The sequence below is a fragment of the Apium graveolens genome, chromosome 6, assembly GCF_009905375.1.
Source record: "Apium graveolens cultivar Ventura chromosome 6, ASM990537v1, whole genome shotgun sequence".
NCBI classification, from domain to species: Eukaryota; Viridiplantae; Streptophyta; class Magnoliopsida; order Apiales; family Apiaceae; genus Apium; species Apium graveolens.
Genome location: NC_133652.1, coordinates 25,831,604 through 25,844,339, shown reverse-complemented (window position 1 = coordinate 25,844,339; position 12,736 = coordinate 25,831,604). Strand labels below are relative to the sequence as shown.

The window sequence follows — 12,736 nt, the reverse complement described above, 5'->3', positions numbered from 1 at the left end:
ATTCTTTCTCAATTATATTCTTAATTTGCACAAGTATTTCCAATTCTTCTAGAATTGGGGTATCAGCTAGAGCCTCTATTAGTTTCAGCAAATCTGGCTTAGGATATCCAGCTAACGTCCCTATCCTATAACTTGACAAAGAGCCAACTTTTATATTCAGAAATCTTCCATCCTTTGATATTGTGCTCTTGCCTTATGTTGATGATATTATTACCTCCAGTAATCTTTGACATTTTTCTGAGACATAATTCTTTGACATCATCTATTATATATTACACGGTTCATCAAACCCAAATAGTGGTCAAAATTATTGTCGGACCACTTTCGTTGATTCTACGACATCAATAGCCTCCATACCCCGCTGATTCCAAACTATTTTGTTTCTGCATCTCCAAATTGCACAGCAAACCATGGCTCCCATATTTCTTTTATCCGTATCCCAATTATCAAACTCGTTCGAAAGCCATGCCACAAACGATCCATACTGATCTGAGCTAGTAATAATGCCAATTTGCTGCCAACATGATACAACAAAAGAGCACTGTAGAAGAACATGGTGGATAGACTCAGGTTCGTTGTTACACAGTGGATTTACATACACTTGTTTTTTCTGCAGCTATATTTTCGTTGGCAAACACTCAGTCGCTGCCCTCCAAACCAGATGCTTCACCTTAGGAGGAACTTTAAGATTCCACATTCGTCTCCAAACTTTATGGCTCACAATAGTGTTTTGCATTGCTTTGCTCTCTTGAATTGCTACATACGCTGATTTAACTGAATAAAATCCCAGCTTTTCCTTTTTCCAGCATCTATACTTTAATTTAAGCATAATTGTAAATATGAATATTATATTTTAAATAATATACTAGTTTTAAAAAATTTAATAATCTGTTAACACATCCCGAAATGAAAAATATTAATAATCTCAAGCCAGTATTTCTATATCAGATAACTCAAATTGAAAGTGGGTAGTCCAACTCTTAAAAAATTGGAAAGTGCGCAATATACCCCCCCCCCCAATTTGGCGCGCAAAAATGGCAGCCGGCGATATCTGTAAATCCTCCATCTTTTTCTCCGATCAACTCCTCTGCTACGCCGATATTCTTCCTCCTTCTCAGGCATCTCTCTCTCTCTCTCTCTCCCTAGGTGTGTGTATCGATCTATAGTCTATATAGATATATATTTGACTGTTTGTTTTATACTGAAATTCGGTAAAGGTTCGAGCACGTATCGAAGTAGCAGTTCTCAATTTCCTTAAGATTTTAAACTCTCCGACGACTCCAGCTATCTCCGATCTCCCTCTGGTGTGAATTTTATAATTCCTACTTATTTATGGCTTGTTTTCTTTTCGATTTTGAGCATGTATTTCACTAATTGCGTAGAACAAACCCTAATTAGATGTCATTTTTGAACAAGCAGATTAGTAGAAATTCGAAAAACAGCAGAGTTAGTCAACGGCTTTTGACTGATGATTCCTGGATTTTTCTCTCTCATTCATTTTGTATGAGGTCTTTGACGCGTGAAAATACCGCTAAAGCTTTCATTAGAGGTTTGATTTGTGTTCTTCGTGATAATAAATGTATCGGTAGTGAATGTGATATGGTCTTAATAGTTAATAAATGTATCGATAGTGAATTCGATACCGTCTTAATAAATTTATCGATAGTGAATGTGATATGATCTGTTTGAACTGAGAGTCCAGTAAATGAAAATGCAGTAAAATTTTACTTAAATAAGTTATCGTTGTTGCATTTTTTTGAAAACGGTTGTGTTTAGGAAGTGGACTTGTTTTGTAACATGTATATGACTATTAAATGTCTGGCATAATTTTATTAATTTTAAATTGGGAGAATACTCAGAGGTTGTGTTGATTTTTTATAGCTTATTTTTCTTATTAAACTTTGTGTCTATTTGTGTACGTATGTAGTATGGAAGGTAATGGAGATGTGTTATCAGATTCTGGTGCAGGAGAAGAGAGTAACTCAGAGAGAATTGTTCTACAAATTGCTGTGTGATTCTTCGGATTATTTTAGTTCACAATTGCAGGTCAATAGGACAGTTCAAGGTTCGTATTTGTTTCTATTGTTTCGAGTGATGCAAATTATTAATGTTTTTAAATCTGTTTTAGTATAATTACCTGTATTTTGAAATCCATTTGCATAACTTAAGAGATTTTATGTCAAATAGATGTAGTAGCATTGCTTCGATGCAGCCGTTATAGTCTTGGAATCATGGCATCTAGCAGAGGAGCTGTATCTGGCCGATTGTTGTTGCAGGCATATACTTAATCACTTTTGTTTCTTTAAGTAAATACTTTTTTCAAGTTAATAAAAAAGAATTTGTAATGTTGAGTTGGTTTTTTAATGTCCTGCATCATGTCAATTGTCAAGTTACGGAGTTGCATGACAATCATATATGTAGATGTTTAGTCATGACAAACAAGTTTGCAAGTGATAGCTATTAGTGCTTATGGAATAATGGAAGAAATTGCACTTTAACATATTTTTTGTTGTTGCATAGAGTGGGGTGTTTATTGCGTATTGGAAAGAACATCTCAGTTAGCATGTTAATTAATATGTGTATCTTGTGTGATATTAAAAGTTTATAAAGTACCAGTTTTCTGTTTCGTTCTACTAAACATCTAATGACATAGGAGCCAAGCCTTGAGGTTGTAGACTGTTCAACTTGTGGATCATCTGGCTATGCTATTACTGGAGACCTGGGCTTATTAGAAAATCTGGTTATGAAGTCAGATGCTCGATATATTTTTGTGGTGGAGAAGGTGTGAGTTCGTCTAAAATAAAATGCATTCTTGTTTATGAAGACATTGCTACAGATGTTTCAGTAATTTCTCAATTTGGATGTGTACAGCATGCAATATTTCAACGACTAACTGAAGATCGCGTGTTCAATCAAATTCCATGCATTTTTATAACAGCGAAAGGATACCCTGATATAGCCACAAGGTACTGACAAACTTCAATAGTTTACTTTCTGTGTCAACACGAAGTTTATGTTCTAATAATGTCAAACAGGTTTCTACTTCATCGTATAAGCAGAAGTTTCCCTGACTTGCCCATTTTAGGGCTGGTTGACTGGTGCGGACACTCTTTCTTTTCTCTTAATGTAACAGCTTTCATGTGCAAACAATCCCCAACTTCTCAATATTTGAACTTACTCCAGGAATCCAGCTGGTTTAGCAATACTATGTACCTTCAAATACGGGAGCATAGGAATGGGGTTGGAAGCGTATAGATATGGTTGCGTCTCCACTAATTGACTTTACACATGCATCATTTTGTATCGCATTACTGAAAATTTTACTTTGCTGTAAAATAGCTTGCAATGTCAAGTGGCTTGGACTGAGAAAGGATGATCTAGAGCTTATACCTGAAGAATCCTATATTCCACTGAAGCCTAGAGATCTGCAAATAGCCAAGAGCCTGATCTCCTCTGACATCCTGCAGGTAGGATTGACGAAGGAGACATAAAATAAAATCTCCGGGTATTGTTCTATGTAAATATTTGTCAATGTAAAGAGTGCTGACCAATAACTCAAAACTTATGTAATATTTCAATAGGATAATTACAAAGAAGAACTGGCTATAATGGTTCAAAGCGGTCGAAGAGCAGAAATTGAAGCTCTCTACATTCATGGTTATGAGTTCTTGGGAAGGTTCTTGGCAAAGAAAATTGTACAAACTCATTATATTTAGGTACTTGCCACAACTTTTCTGGAGAATGTTCTGTTTTATGTGGTGGTCAGCTTGTCCAAGAAAAAAGATTTGTGTTCAATATGAATGCAATAGAATATTGTAAACAAAGTTAAAAGCAAAACAGAGGGATACAGGGGAGTGCCAAAAAACACAAAAAGTTCTGAACATTGATACTGGGGAAGTGCAAAAAAATAAAAATAAATTTTCTATTCATTTGCGATGGAACTGAAGCACTTTCTAAATAAGTAATAACGGTTGAGTGAGTTCTAATGTAAATCAAATGATTACAATGGTTTATGAATAAAATTAATATTTAGCAGCAAAATAATACTACTAAAAATAATCTTTTTTTATTCCATCTGACTGATACGAGCCTTGAACCTTTTTTTATTCAAAACTAATGTCAACTTTGCAATTTGAAAAGTACTTTTTATTAAAGTAATTTCATCTATATTTGAAGCGAAAATTTTAGAGTAAAAGTGTGTCAAATTTGCATTTATTACCACTCACTTTTCGTTCTTATTAAAAACTCAGGAATAAAAGAAAATAATTTACTTACTTTAGGCATGTTTTATTCCCCTTTTAAAATTGGGGAGAAGGGTAAAAAAAGGGAGCGCGTGTAAATTGGTGTCATTTACCGCGAGATGAATCGAATACCCTAGATAGCTGGACGTATATAAGCTAGTTACTGCTACTTGGTGCATATCTAAAATACTGGCATGAGTTTCTGTGGGAATTGTGATCCGCCGAATAAGCGAGCAACAATGGGTTCGATACTGGGTGACTTGCCTTCATACGACCCCCACAATTTCAGTCTACTTCGACTCTCTGATCCTTCTAAATCTTCTGTAAGAACCTTCCTCTTTTATTTATACCAACAACATCTCTACATGTATTTACATATATTATGTATGTGTATTTTTGTATAATTTGATATTAGGGTCTTTGAAGGGTCTATAATTTGATATTGTGTAATATTGTCATTATTTGTTTATGAATCGAATTTGTATATGTGTGGTGCGAGTTTGTTCAGTTCATTTTCGAGATTTTGTAGTACCACTTTTTTTATCTCTCACCCAATTTGGTATTACAAATATATTGTAATTTAGATAATGGGTTCTTAGCGTTTGAGAGATGAATCTAGTTGAAGGTTAAGCAAGTTAGGCTAGAGTATATTGTTAAATATATGATTCAATATTATGTGTGTATTTTTTTCTAAAACAAGAGCTACCTCTCAGCAGAGAGACTTCTCTCATTCTCTTTGTGCTGCTTTCATGAAGTCAATACTCTTGTTCAGTTGGACAATCAGAGATGTTGCTATACTTCTCTTATAGATTTTGTTGGCTTCCGATTTGACAATTTCCAAACAAATTATGATATCTCGATAATGTAATTACGAGTCGGGTGTTTATTTATGTTATATCCATATATAGAACAAATTTGTGGTATAACTTAGAAGTGAATATGAAACCCATGTTTGAAAGTTTTGTATTAAACTAAATGCATCAATCAATGCAGTGAAGCAATCAGACTTGATTATTTATGATTTAGGAATATGATTTGTAGATCCTAAAGAGTAAACACTCTAAAACAACTACAGTATTTGAGTATTTTCTTAGCCGCCGAGTCAAGACTCAAGACTGAATAAGGTCATTCATTAACCTTTACTAAGCCATCCTGCGATAAATTTGCTGATGCATCATATCCTTAGTTTTGTTTGTAGTATTGATTATGATCAAGCTGAATTCAATTGGATTTACGAAATTTTATTTGATGTCATTACTTGACATGTACTAGTAGTTTGTGTTTCTCATTTGTGTATACTATTTTTTCTCTTTTACTACATGCTTAGGGACATGCATTTCTTTCACGGCCTAACCTAGACCTAGTTGTTCTAAGTTGTGGCAGCGTAGGGAAAAATACTTATTAGTGTATTGATTATTCAGTTGCGGCAATGCCTTTTTAGTTAGCTGGTGAAACATCACCTACCAGCCCACTGAAAAGCTTTTACTAGCAAAGAGATCTTTGCATGATCACAAGGTCGATCTGTATATTGACTTTTTATCAAAAACTCGACTCCTAATATTCAATGTTGCAGTACCTATTGTTAATTTGTTAAGTTTAGTTTAGTAGAAACAAAGACATATATTAAAAACATGTCTCTTGTCTTATGTGTTTCTGCTAGGGTGTCACCCCATATTGATGTAACAAAAAATTTCTTTTTCCCAGAAAATGAAGCCAATCACTTACTATCCAACTCATGATCGGACACTTCCACCGCCTGACCAAGGTAATGTGGATATATTTCCTTTTTCTCATTTTGTCTGGATGTGTTCCAGTAGCTAGGCAGCCTCTTTGAGTTCCAGTAGCTAGGCAGCCTCTTTGACTTCCTTATTTTCTTGTTAGCTAATATCCTGCACATCCATATATGGTCAAGTCAGAGCATAGTAACAGAAATATGGAATGAGGTCTTTGCTATAGAACCCTCCTCTCCTTTAAATGCTTATTGGTTGAAGTATGATTAGGCAAATGCCAATAATATGATTACATTGTCCGAAAAAGTGAAAATCACACATATTGGATGCTTTAGTATCTAGGTTTTACTTTTTAATTGTCGAGAATTCTGGTTGTCTAGCTAGTAGACTAATTTCTTACTCTGTATTATTATTTATACACAGGGACGGAGCTAGGATCTTTAGATTGCGGGGTAAAAAAATTTGCGCCTTAAACATGAAAAAGTATGAGAATATATCCATAATTTTATTGATTACGATATTTTTCACATTGAAAAAATTGATAATAAGTATACTTTGATTATCATGTTAATATATACGTATTTTGTAAATCATCATTAATTTTGTCAAAAAATTACATATTTTTAGGGGGAAAAGTTTACATGTTACAATATTTACACTTAAATTATCAAAATTATAGTAATATTTTAAACCTATTTTTTGAAGTATTCCTGACTTTGGGGTGGCGACTGCCACCGCCTGCCACTCTCTAGCTCTGTCTCTGTTTATACATGAACTCCTTCGGAATAGTTAAAGTTTCAAATTAGTCAAATTTCCTCATTTTATAATCTATTGGGCCCTTTTGTTGGTAAAACCATTGATTTTGAGGGGTGATTTCTTTAGCATCATCTGAAGGAACCTTGTATCTGTGTTAACCTGTCATGATCATCCAAAGACGGATAGAATCAATTGTAAAACTTAGGTCATTACACACTTTTTTAAGAAGATTACCGACTATACTCTTGATTTTGTCTCTTACATTGTCATTTTATCACCTTCTTTTGGTGGACTTTGTTGGCAGTGATTTCTTCTGAAGCAAAAAATATACTCGTGAGGCACTTCTATATGCGCACTGAAGAGAAGGTTAGCCTGAAAGAATACTATAACTGATTATAGATGCATAATAGATAAGCACTTTTAATTTGGCTCAACTGAATACACACATGTAAATATACTTATATCTAGAATTCTCCTTGATGCTTTCCTATCTGCAGCTGAGATCAAAGAGAGTTGCTTCTGAGAGTCTGACACCAGAGCAAGTCCGAAAGCATCCTAGATATACTACGTCCGAGGCTCGCCTCTAATGTTGTATGTTCCACCCGAATATAGTAGTTTTCTCTTGCACCCATCGTACATATTGTCACCATAGTATAGAAGTGTGTGCTGAGTTCATAGACATTGCTTGCTTTCTTCTTCTTGTAATATATGTTGTAACTTGTAAACTTTACTAGATGTCCATTTTGACACAGTTCTTAATGGATATTGTTAGACGTTAGTCAATTCATTCAACTGCTTGCATTTTGAGACTTCTTGGTGCGATATCTGTATGACAGCCCATATATGCCCAGTCACTTGTGCTCCTCCTGGTTTGAAAGTTAGGAAGTTGTGTGAAAAAATTATGAAATTGTTGAGGAAAATATGAAAATTGTATTGTTAAGTGGGCAAATATGTTCACGATGAATATTTCTGCTTTCAATTTAATTCATACAAATTTCGACCGAGTGTTTTATCTCATGTATAAAACTGACAGGGAATCCAATAGGGTTGCTCTTACAGTTTAAAGTATCACATGTGCCTTGTGGGAATATGACGGATTGAATATTTTTTATTTTGCGAATTCATACAGGACAATTTGTCATTTTCTAGTCAATTACTAATGCATAACTAGAGCTTCCTGTAACACGCCAAGTCCTGAGATAGGATTGAAGATAAAGAATGGCCATCTGCTTAAAGAACCAAAGGTTAGAGGTAAAATATCGAAACAATTTTTTTACGTATTTGACATCCTACCTTATGTCTAATAGCAAGTGTTATTTGTCACTTTAAGGTTCCACACATACGGTCGTCCAAATTATTAAATAACAAACAAATTATTAACTGGCTGGATAAGGGTTTCATATAATTTACGTCTGTTGTCTGCAACAGAGTCGTGGTCCCTGTGATCGCCAAGACAGCTCCAGCCAAGCACTCGCAACAAAGCAGGGTTTGTGAAAGGATCTTGCCCTGATACTAATAGTCACACACATATCACTCATCACTCTTGGAGTTCTTTATTTTTAAACTCTGAAACTTATTAAAAAAAACCACACTGTACAGGCCTTTCACAATAGCTAAGTAGGAAGATAATGATACTACGCAAAACTACAGTTTATCTTTTATGAAGAGGCTACTCCTGATATTCAAATACATGATCTAACAAATAACTAATAGACACTGCGTCAAATGCAACCTTACAAGCCAAGAAACTACAACTAAAATATAGCAAATTCGATATTCTCCATTAAATTACAAATTCACAATCCAACATGCTGCAAAGTGCATCAGATTTCAGAAATCTGCACATACCATCTACTACCAGTTCTCTAGTATCAAACTTCTACTAATCACACCAGTTCTATCAAATTATCACATAACTTATTTTTCATTCCAAATGGGCAGTTTGGGAACTTGCGTTGACATCAAACGCATATGCTTCATAATCTTGTCATTAAGATATAACGCATGCATTTGGATTCTCCTCAGCACTGTGATGAACATATTGGTGCATTACAAAGGGATTGTGATCCTGATAGGCCTTAAGAAGATCTTGAATCTGTTGCTCTTTCTTCTCATCATCATCTTTCTTGTCATCCTTCTTCTTTTCAGGTTCCTTTGCAGGACCAACGGATAATAATTCAGCATGACACAGTTTTTTCAGTTTCTTCACCAGAACAATAGGATCAACGTCGCCAACCACTGTTAGTTTCTTGTCTTTCATATCAATAGATATGGAATCCACTCCTATTAACAAGTACCGGCAGATTTCATTACAACTTTAATACTTGTACATATTATAAGGAAAAAACAGGTACCAAACCTGAGAGTCTTGAAACTGCGTTCATGGCCTTGGTCTTTTCTTTGTCTTCATATATCTCCAATTTCACTACCATTCTCTGCAACCAAAAGAGATGTTTTGCAGTCCATTATATTACTTAAAGAATCAAGGTAAACAAATAAGATGATTTGAAAATATGACTATTGCACAACACAGAACTTACACTACAAAAAAATATCAAACAAAAGTTGTACATGGCAAAACTATCAAGTTAAATTGAAAACAGAGGAAAGTACAGTAATATTTGTACAAAGTCATTCATTGGTTTCACATAAAACACACACACACACACACACAAAGTACATTACTTTGTGCCTGAAAAAACAAGGGAAGGAAACGCGAAAGTACCTTCATTTCCGTTGATGGTTGGGGTTTTTGAAGCTATGATACGTTCTCAGAGTATGATGATTGAAATAATCAAGTGTAACTAAGAAGGACATGTATATATAAAACTCTTTTTATATATAGTATCATACGTCATTGCATGTGGGAAGATATTGATCAAGACAAGGAAAACAAAACATTTTTTGACGTGATGCTAAATTAAGTCAAGTAAAAAGGGAAGAAGATGGTTAAAATAGAGTAAAAATAGGAGCAAAAATATGTCAAGGCAAACAAAACTATTGTGTACATACATGCATTAAGCATATGTGTAATAAAATATAACTCCAATTTTGGGATTGAAAATGATGGAGGTGATAGCTTGGCTACGTCGTTTTTAGGATGACTACTTGGTCAAGATAATGTCAATATCATTCCAATATATTTTATTATTATTGCAACTTTAATTAATAAGTATTCTTGCTCCATAATAATAAGATAATAAAGGCTAGTCTGTGACTTAGTCAAGAACTCAACACAAACTGGACATCACATTCAGTATATATGTGGAAATTCAATTAATCCATAATATACCTGCTCCATCTGTCACTTCCAACCTTGCCATAGAAGATATATACTCCCTCCGTCCCTCCCAAATATTTACATTTGGGTGAGACGCGGAATTTAAGAAAAATAATAAAATAGTAGAGGAAAGTTAAATAGTGAGTAAAGTAGTGAAACCGATTAATATTATATGTATAAAATGGGTACAGTGGAGAGAAGTAGTGGATGTAGTTATTTTAAAAATTATAAAAATCTTACCATTTCTGAAAAGTTTTGAAATGTAAACAATTGGAAGGCACATCCAAAAAAGGAAAGTGTAAACAAATGCTAGGGACAAATGGAGTATCTTTCAATATAGGCTTCTTTGTTAAGGAAAGAGTTTGGAACTTTCTAAGAGATAGAAAGAACATAGATTCAGGGGTAAGATGTTCAAAACTTGCTGATCTCAGTTTTTTAACACACGAAAATTGTCTATTTTTCAACATAACTTTCGAACTCAACACCCAAAAACCAAACTCATATAACTATGGAATTACATTTCTATTATTGCATCACTATTTTCAAGTAACTGCAGTACTTCGTCTATCATTCGAAAAATTATATAACTGTAGCTGTACAATAAATTTAGATTTATAAACATTGGGACTTGGGAGGATTATAATATACGCAACATCAAGTTATTTATCGGTATGTACGACCTAGTAATGGTAATCAACAATATTCTAAATGTAAGTATGTGCAAATGTAATAGGGGAAAAACAAGGTCATAATATTTGAGCTACTCCAATAGTTTTATGATAAAACCAAGTAATGAAATCTTACTAAGAAAACCATCAATGTACTTTCAACAACTAAAAAATTAACCCCAAACAACAGTTGGTGCTTAGCACAACCAGTTGTTCATGCCCAAAAAATGTACAAGCAAATTTAAGAAAAAACCAACATGCACGATATGTTGCATTTGTATAAATTTACCTAACTACTAGTTTACTTTTGGGAGGTTGAGGCTGATAATTTACCAATTTGATCTACATGATTAAGAACCTCTGTCCTGCTCTTTGCTAGCCTATGAAATACCTCCCTAACTCCTTGTTGTAATGCCCCTAAACCCTCTTCCATCTTCTCACATATCTCCGCCAGCTCCGCTACCTTCTCCGCCATCTCATTCTCCGTCGAAAAATCGTACTCTGCTAAAACAACTGCCACCTTTTCCAATCTCTGGCTCTCCTCCAACAATCCACCATTCATCATCTTCCTGTCCTGTTTCTTCCATTCCTCCCCAATCTTCTCCTGCATTACAAATATGGGCTCAGCCCAGCCCATTTGCTTCCCAATTGGTAAATGGGCCGGCAGTCCACATCTGTCCTGGCACGGAAACGCGGCCACCAAAGCCCACATTGTAAACACCATAATGTTACTCATCACATAAACCGGCAGAGCCAAGCTCCCCGCATCACCTCCACGTGGCACAACCAGATTAGCTGACATCAATTGAATTTGCTTAGCGGAGGACCACGACTTTGAAAAAGGGAAAGATAGCGAACGGAAGCTTGACCGATTTCGCGACGGCGCCACTGCCATCGCCGTCGTCCCACGGCGGCTAAAAGACCAAGTCCGATCAGCTGACTTGGCATTAATTTTATCCTCGTCATCAAAATTCATAGATGTCAGTAACGAATTTAACGCCTTTTTGGCGCGTCTGACGTGTCCTTCTCCTATTGGCCGTTGCCGTAACGCCTCCACCCCAATCTCCGCAAGCTGCTGCCAATGCCGCACCAAATCAACGGCGTGAGTAACGGCGTTACAAATATCCAACGCCTTCACAACCCGATCCATATACTCTTGCAAAACCCGATCCATTGGCGCCTTACTCAACTGGGCCGGGTCACACCCCATTAAGACAACAACCTTAAACTCCGTTTCACAACACAAAAACACATCAAGAAGCTTCCGAAACCAAGCCACTGACAAAACACCCTCGCTCCGACCATTGCCGGGAACAATTCCGGCAAGTCTGTCGGAAACTTTATTTTGAAAAACAACAAAGTCAGGCAGTTCTGTACTATGATCAGTCATTGAAACAACTTGGTTACGTCGAATACTAATGCGGTTCAAGAAAGAACCCTGTTGAAATGTCGACGGCATAGTGAAAATGAGTTGAAAGTATAGAATATTTGTTCGGAGAGAATGAGGAATGAGTTAAAAGAGAAGATACGGTTTGGTAGTAATATATATAGTGTGTGTTTGTGTAATAAAGTAAAGCAGAAACACAAACTAATTGGCGGGGTTATAATAATATTGTTTTACTTTTGTCTCATGGACTGGACTCTTTCTTTACATTTTGTTTATTTAGTATTCCGATTGTAGCCCTTCCACGTTTTGGGATATTCGAGTAGAGAACATTCAAATCATCTCATTACATCATTTTTTTTTAATTTTTTATTCATCTATTTAACTTTTTTGTGAGTATAATTTATAAATGAATAAATCTTAATATTTAACAATTTTTTTTGGTTTTTTCAGAGTTCTTACGAATCTTGAATAAATAAGAACCGATACAAAAAAAAATGTCGTGAGAACCGAAACATAATTTGAGATGATAACCGATGGCTTAAGTTTTACAACTACCCTACCGGCTATATCAAGGGCGTCGCAAGAGAATAGACCATCCAGATTTTCCCTTCCAATTATAATGTCTACGTGTGACGTATTGCAAGTTGAAAGGCCTATGGCTCCCGAGGGTAGGT

At 35.2% G+C, this 12,736-nt stretch overlaps 4 protein-coding genes across 5 annotated transcripts; 2 read left to right on the top strand and 2 right to left on the bottom strand.

Annotated features, from left to right (window-relative positions):
• Positions 1 to 384: 384 nt before the first annotated feature.
• Positions 385 to 4,402, top strand: LOC141667837 (meiotic recombination protein SPO11-2). Of its 2 annotated transcripts, XM_074474469.1 has the most exons (12): positions 385 to 1,118; positions 1,218 to 1,304; positions 1,420 to 1,549; positions 1,928 to 2,065; positions 2,188 to 2,276; positions 2,654 to 2,782; positions 2,872 to 2,966; positions 3,036 to 3,098; positions 3,184 to 3,260; positions 3,340 to 3,467; positions 3,582 to 3,716; positions 4,281 to 4,402. In XM_074474469.1, exons 1-11 carry the CDS (start codon positions 1,035 to 1,037, stop codon positions 3,714 to 3,716), a joined length of 1,155 nt encoding a protein of 384 aa, XP_074330570.1. In that variant the 5' UTR covers positions 385 to 1,034; the 3' UTR covers positions 4,281 to 4,402. The 2 variants fall into 2 exon arrangements, with proteins under 2 accessions (XP_074330570.1, XP_074330569.1); XM_074474468.1 differs by lacking the exon at positions 4,281 to 4,402 and having other exon boundaries at positions 386 to 1,118; positions 3,582 to 3,742.
• Position 4,403: 1 nt separating this feature from the next.
• LOC141667838 (DET1- and DDB1-associated protein 1-like) lies at positions 4,404 to 7,731 on the top strand. The gene is made up of 4 exons (XM_074474470.1): positions 4,404 to 4,564; positions 5,946 to 6,006; positions 7,032 to 7,093; positions 7,225 to 7,731. Exons 1-4 carry the CDS (start codon positions 4,436 to 4,438, stop codon positions 7,312 to 7,314), a joined length of 342 nt encoding a protein of 113 aa, XP_074330571.1. The 5' UTR covers positions 4,404 to 4,435; the 3' UTR covers positions 7,315 to 7,731.
• A 428-nt stretch (positions 7,732 to 8,159) lies between these two features.
• LOC141668832 (heavy metal-associated isoprenylated plant protein 12-like) lies at positions 8,160 to 9,531 on the bottom strand. The gene is made up of 3 exons (XM_074475855.1): positions 9,453 to 9,531; positions 9,087 to 9,162; positions 8,160 to 9,010 (listed from the first exon to the last, which is right to left on the bottom strand). The coding sequence occupies exons 1-3, from the start codon at positions 9,456 to 9,458 to the stop codon at positions 8,718 to 8,720; spliced, it is 375 nt and encodes a 124-aa protein (XP_074331956.1). The 5' UTR covers positions 9,459 to 9,531; the 3' UTR covers positions 8,160 to 8,717.
• A 1,445-nt stretch (positions 9,532 to 10,976) lies between these two features.
• Positions 10,977 to 12,134, bottom strand: LOC141664810 (protein ROH1A-like). Its single transcript, XM_074470763.1, has one exon. The coding sequence runs from the start codon at positions 12,132 to 12,134 to the stop codon at positions 10,977 to 10,979; it is 1,158 nt and encodes a 385-aa protein (XP_074326864.1).
• Between the last annotated feature and the right edge of the window lie 602 nt (positions 12,135 to 12,736).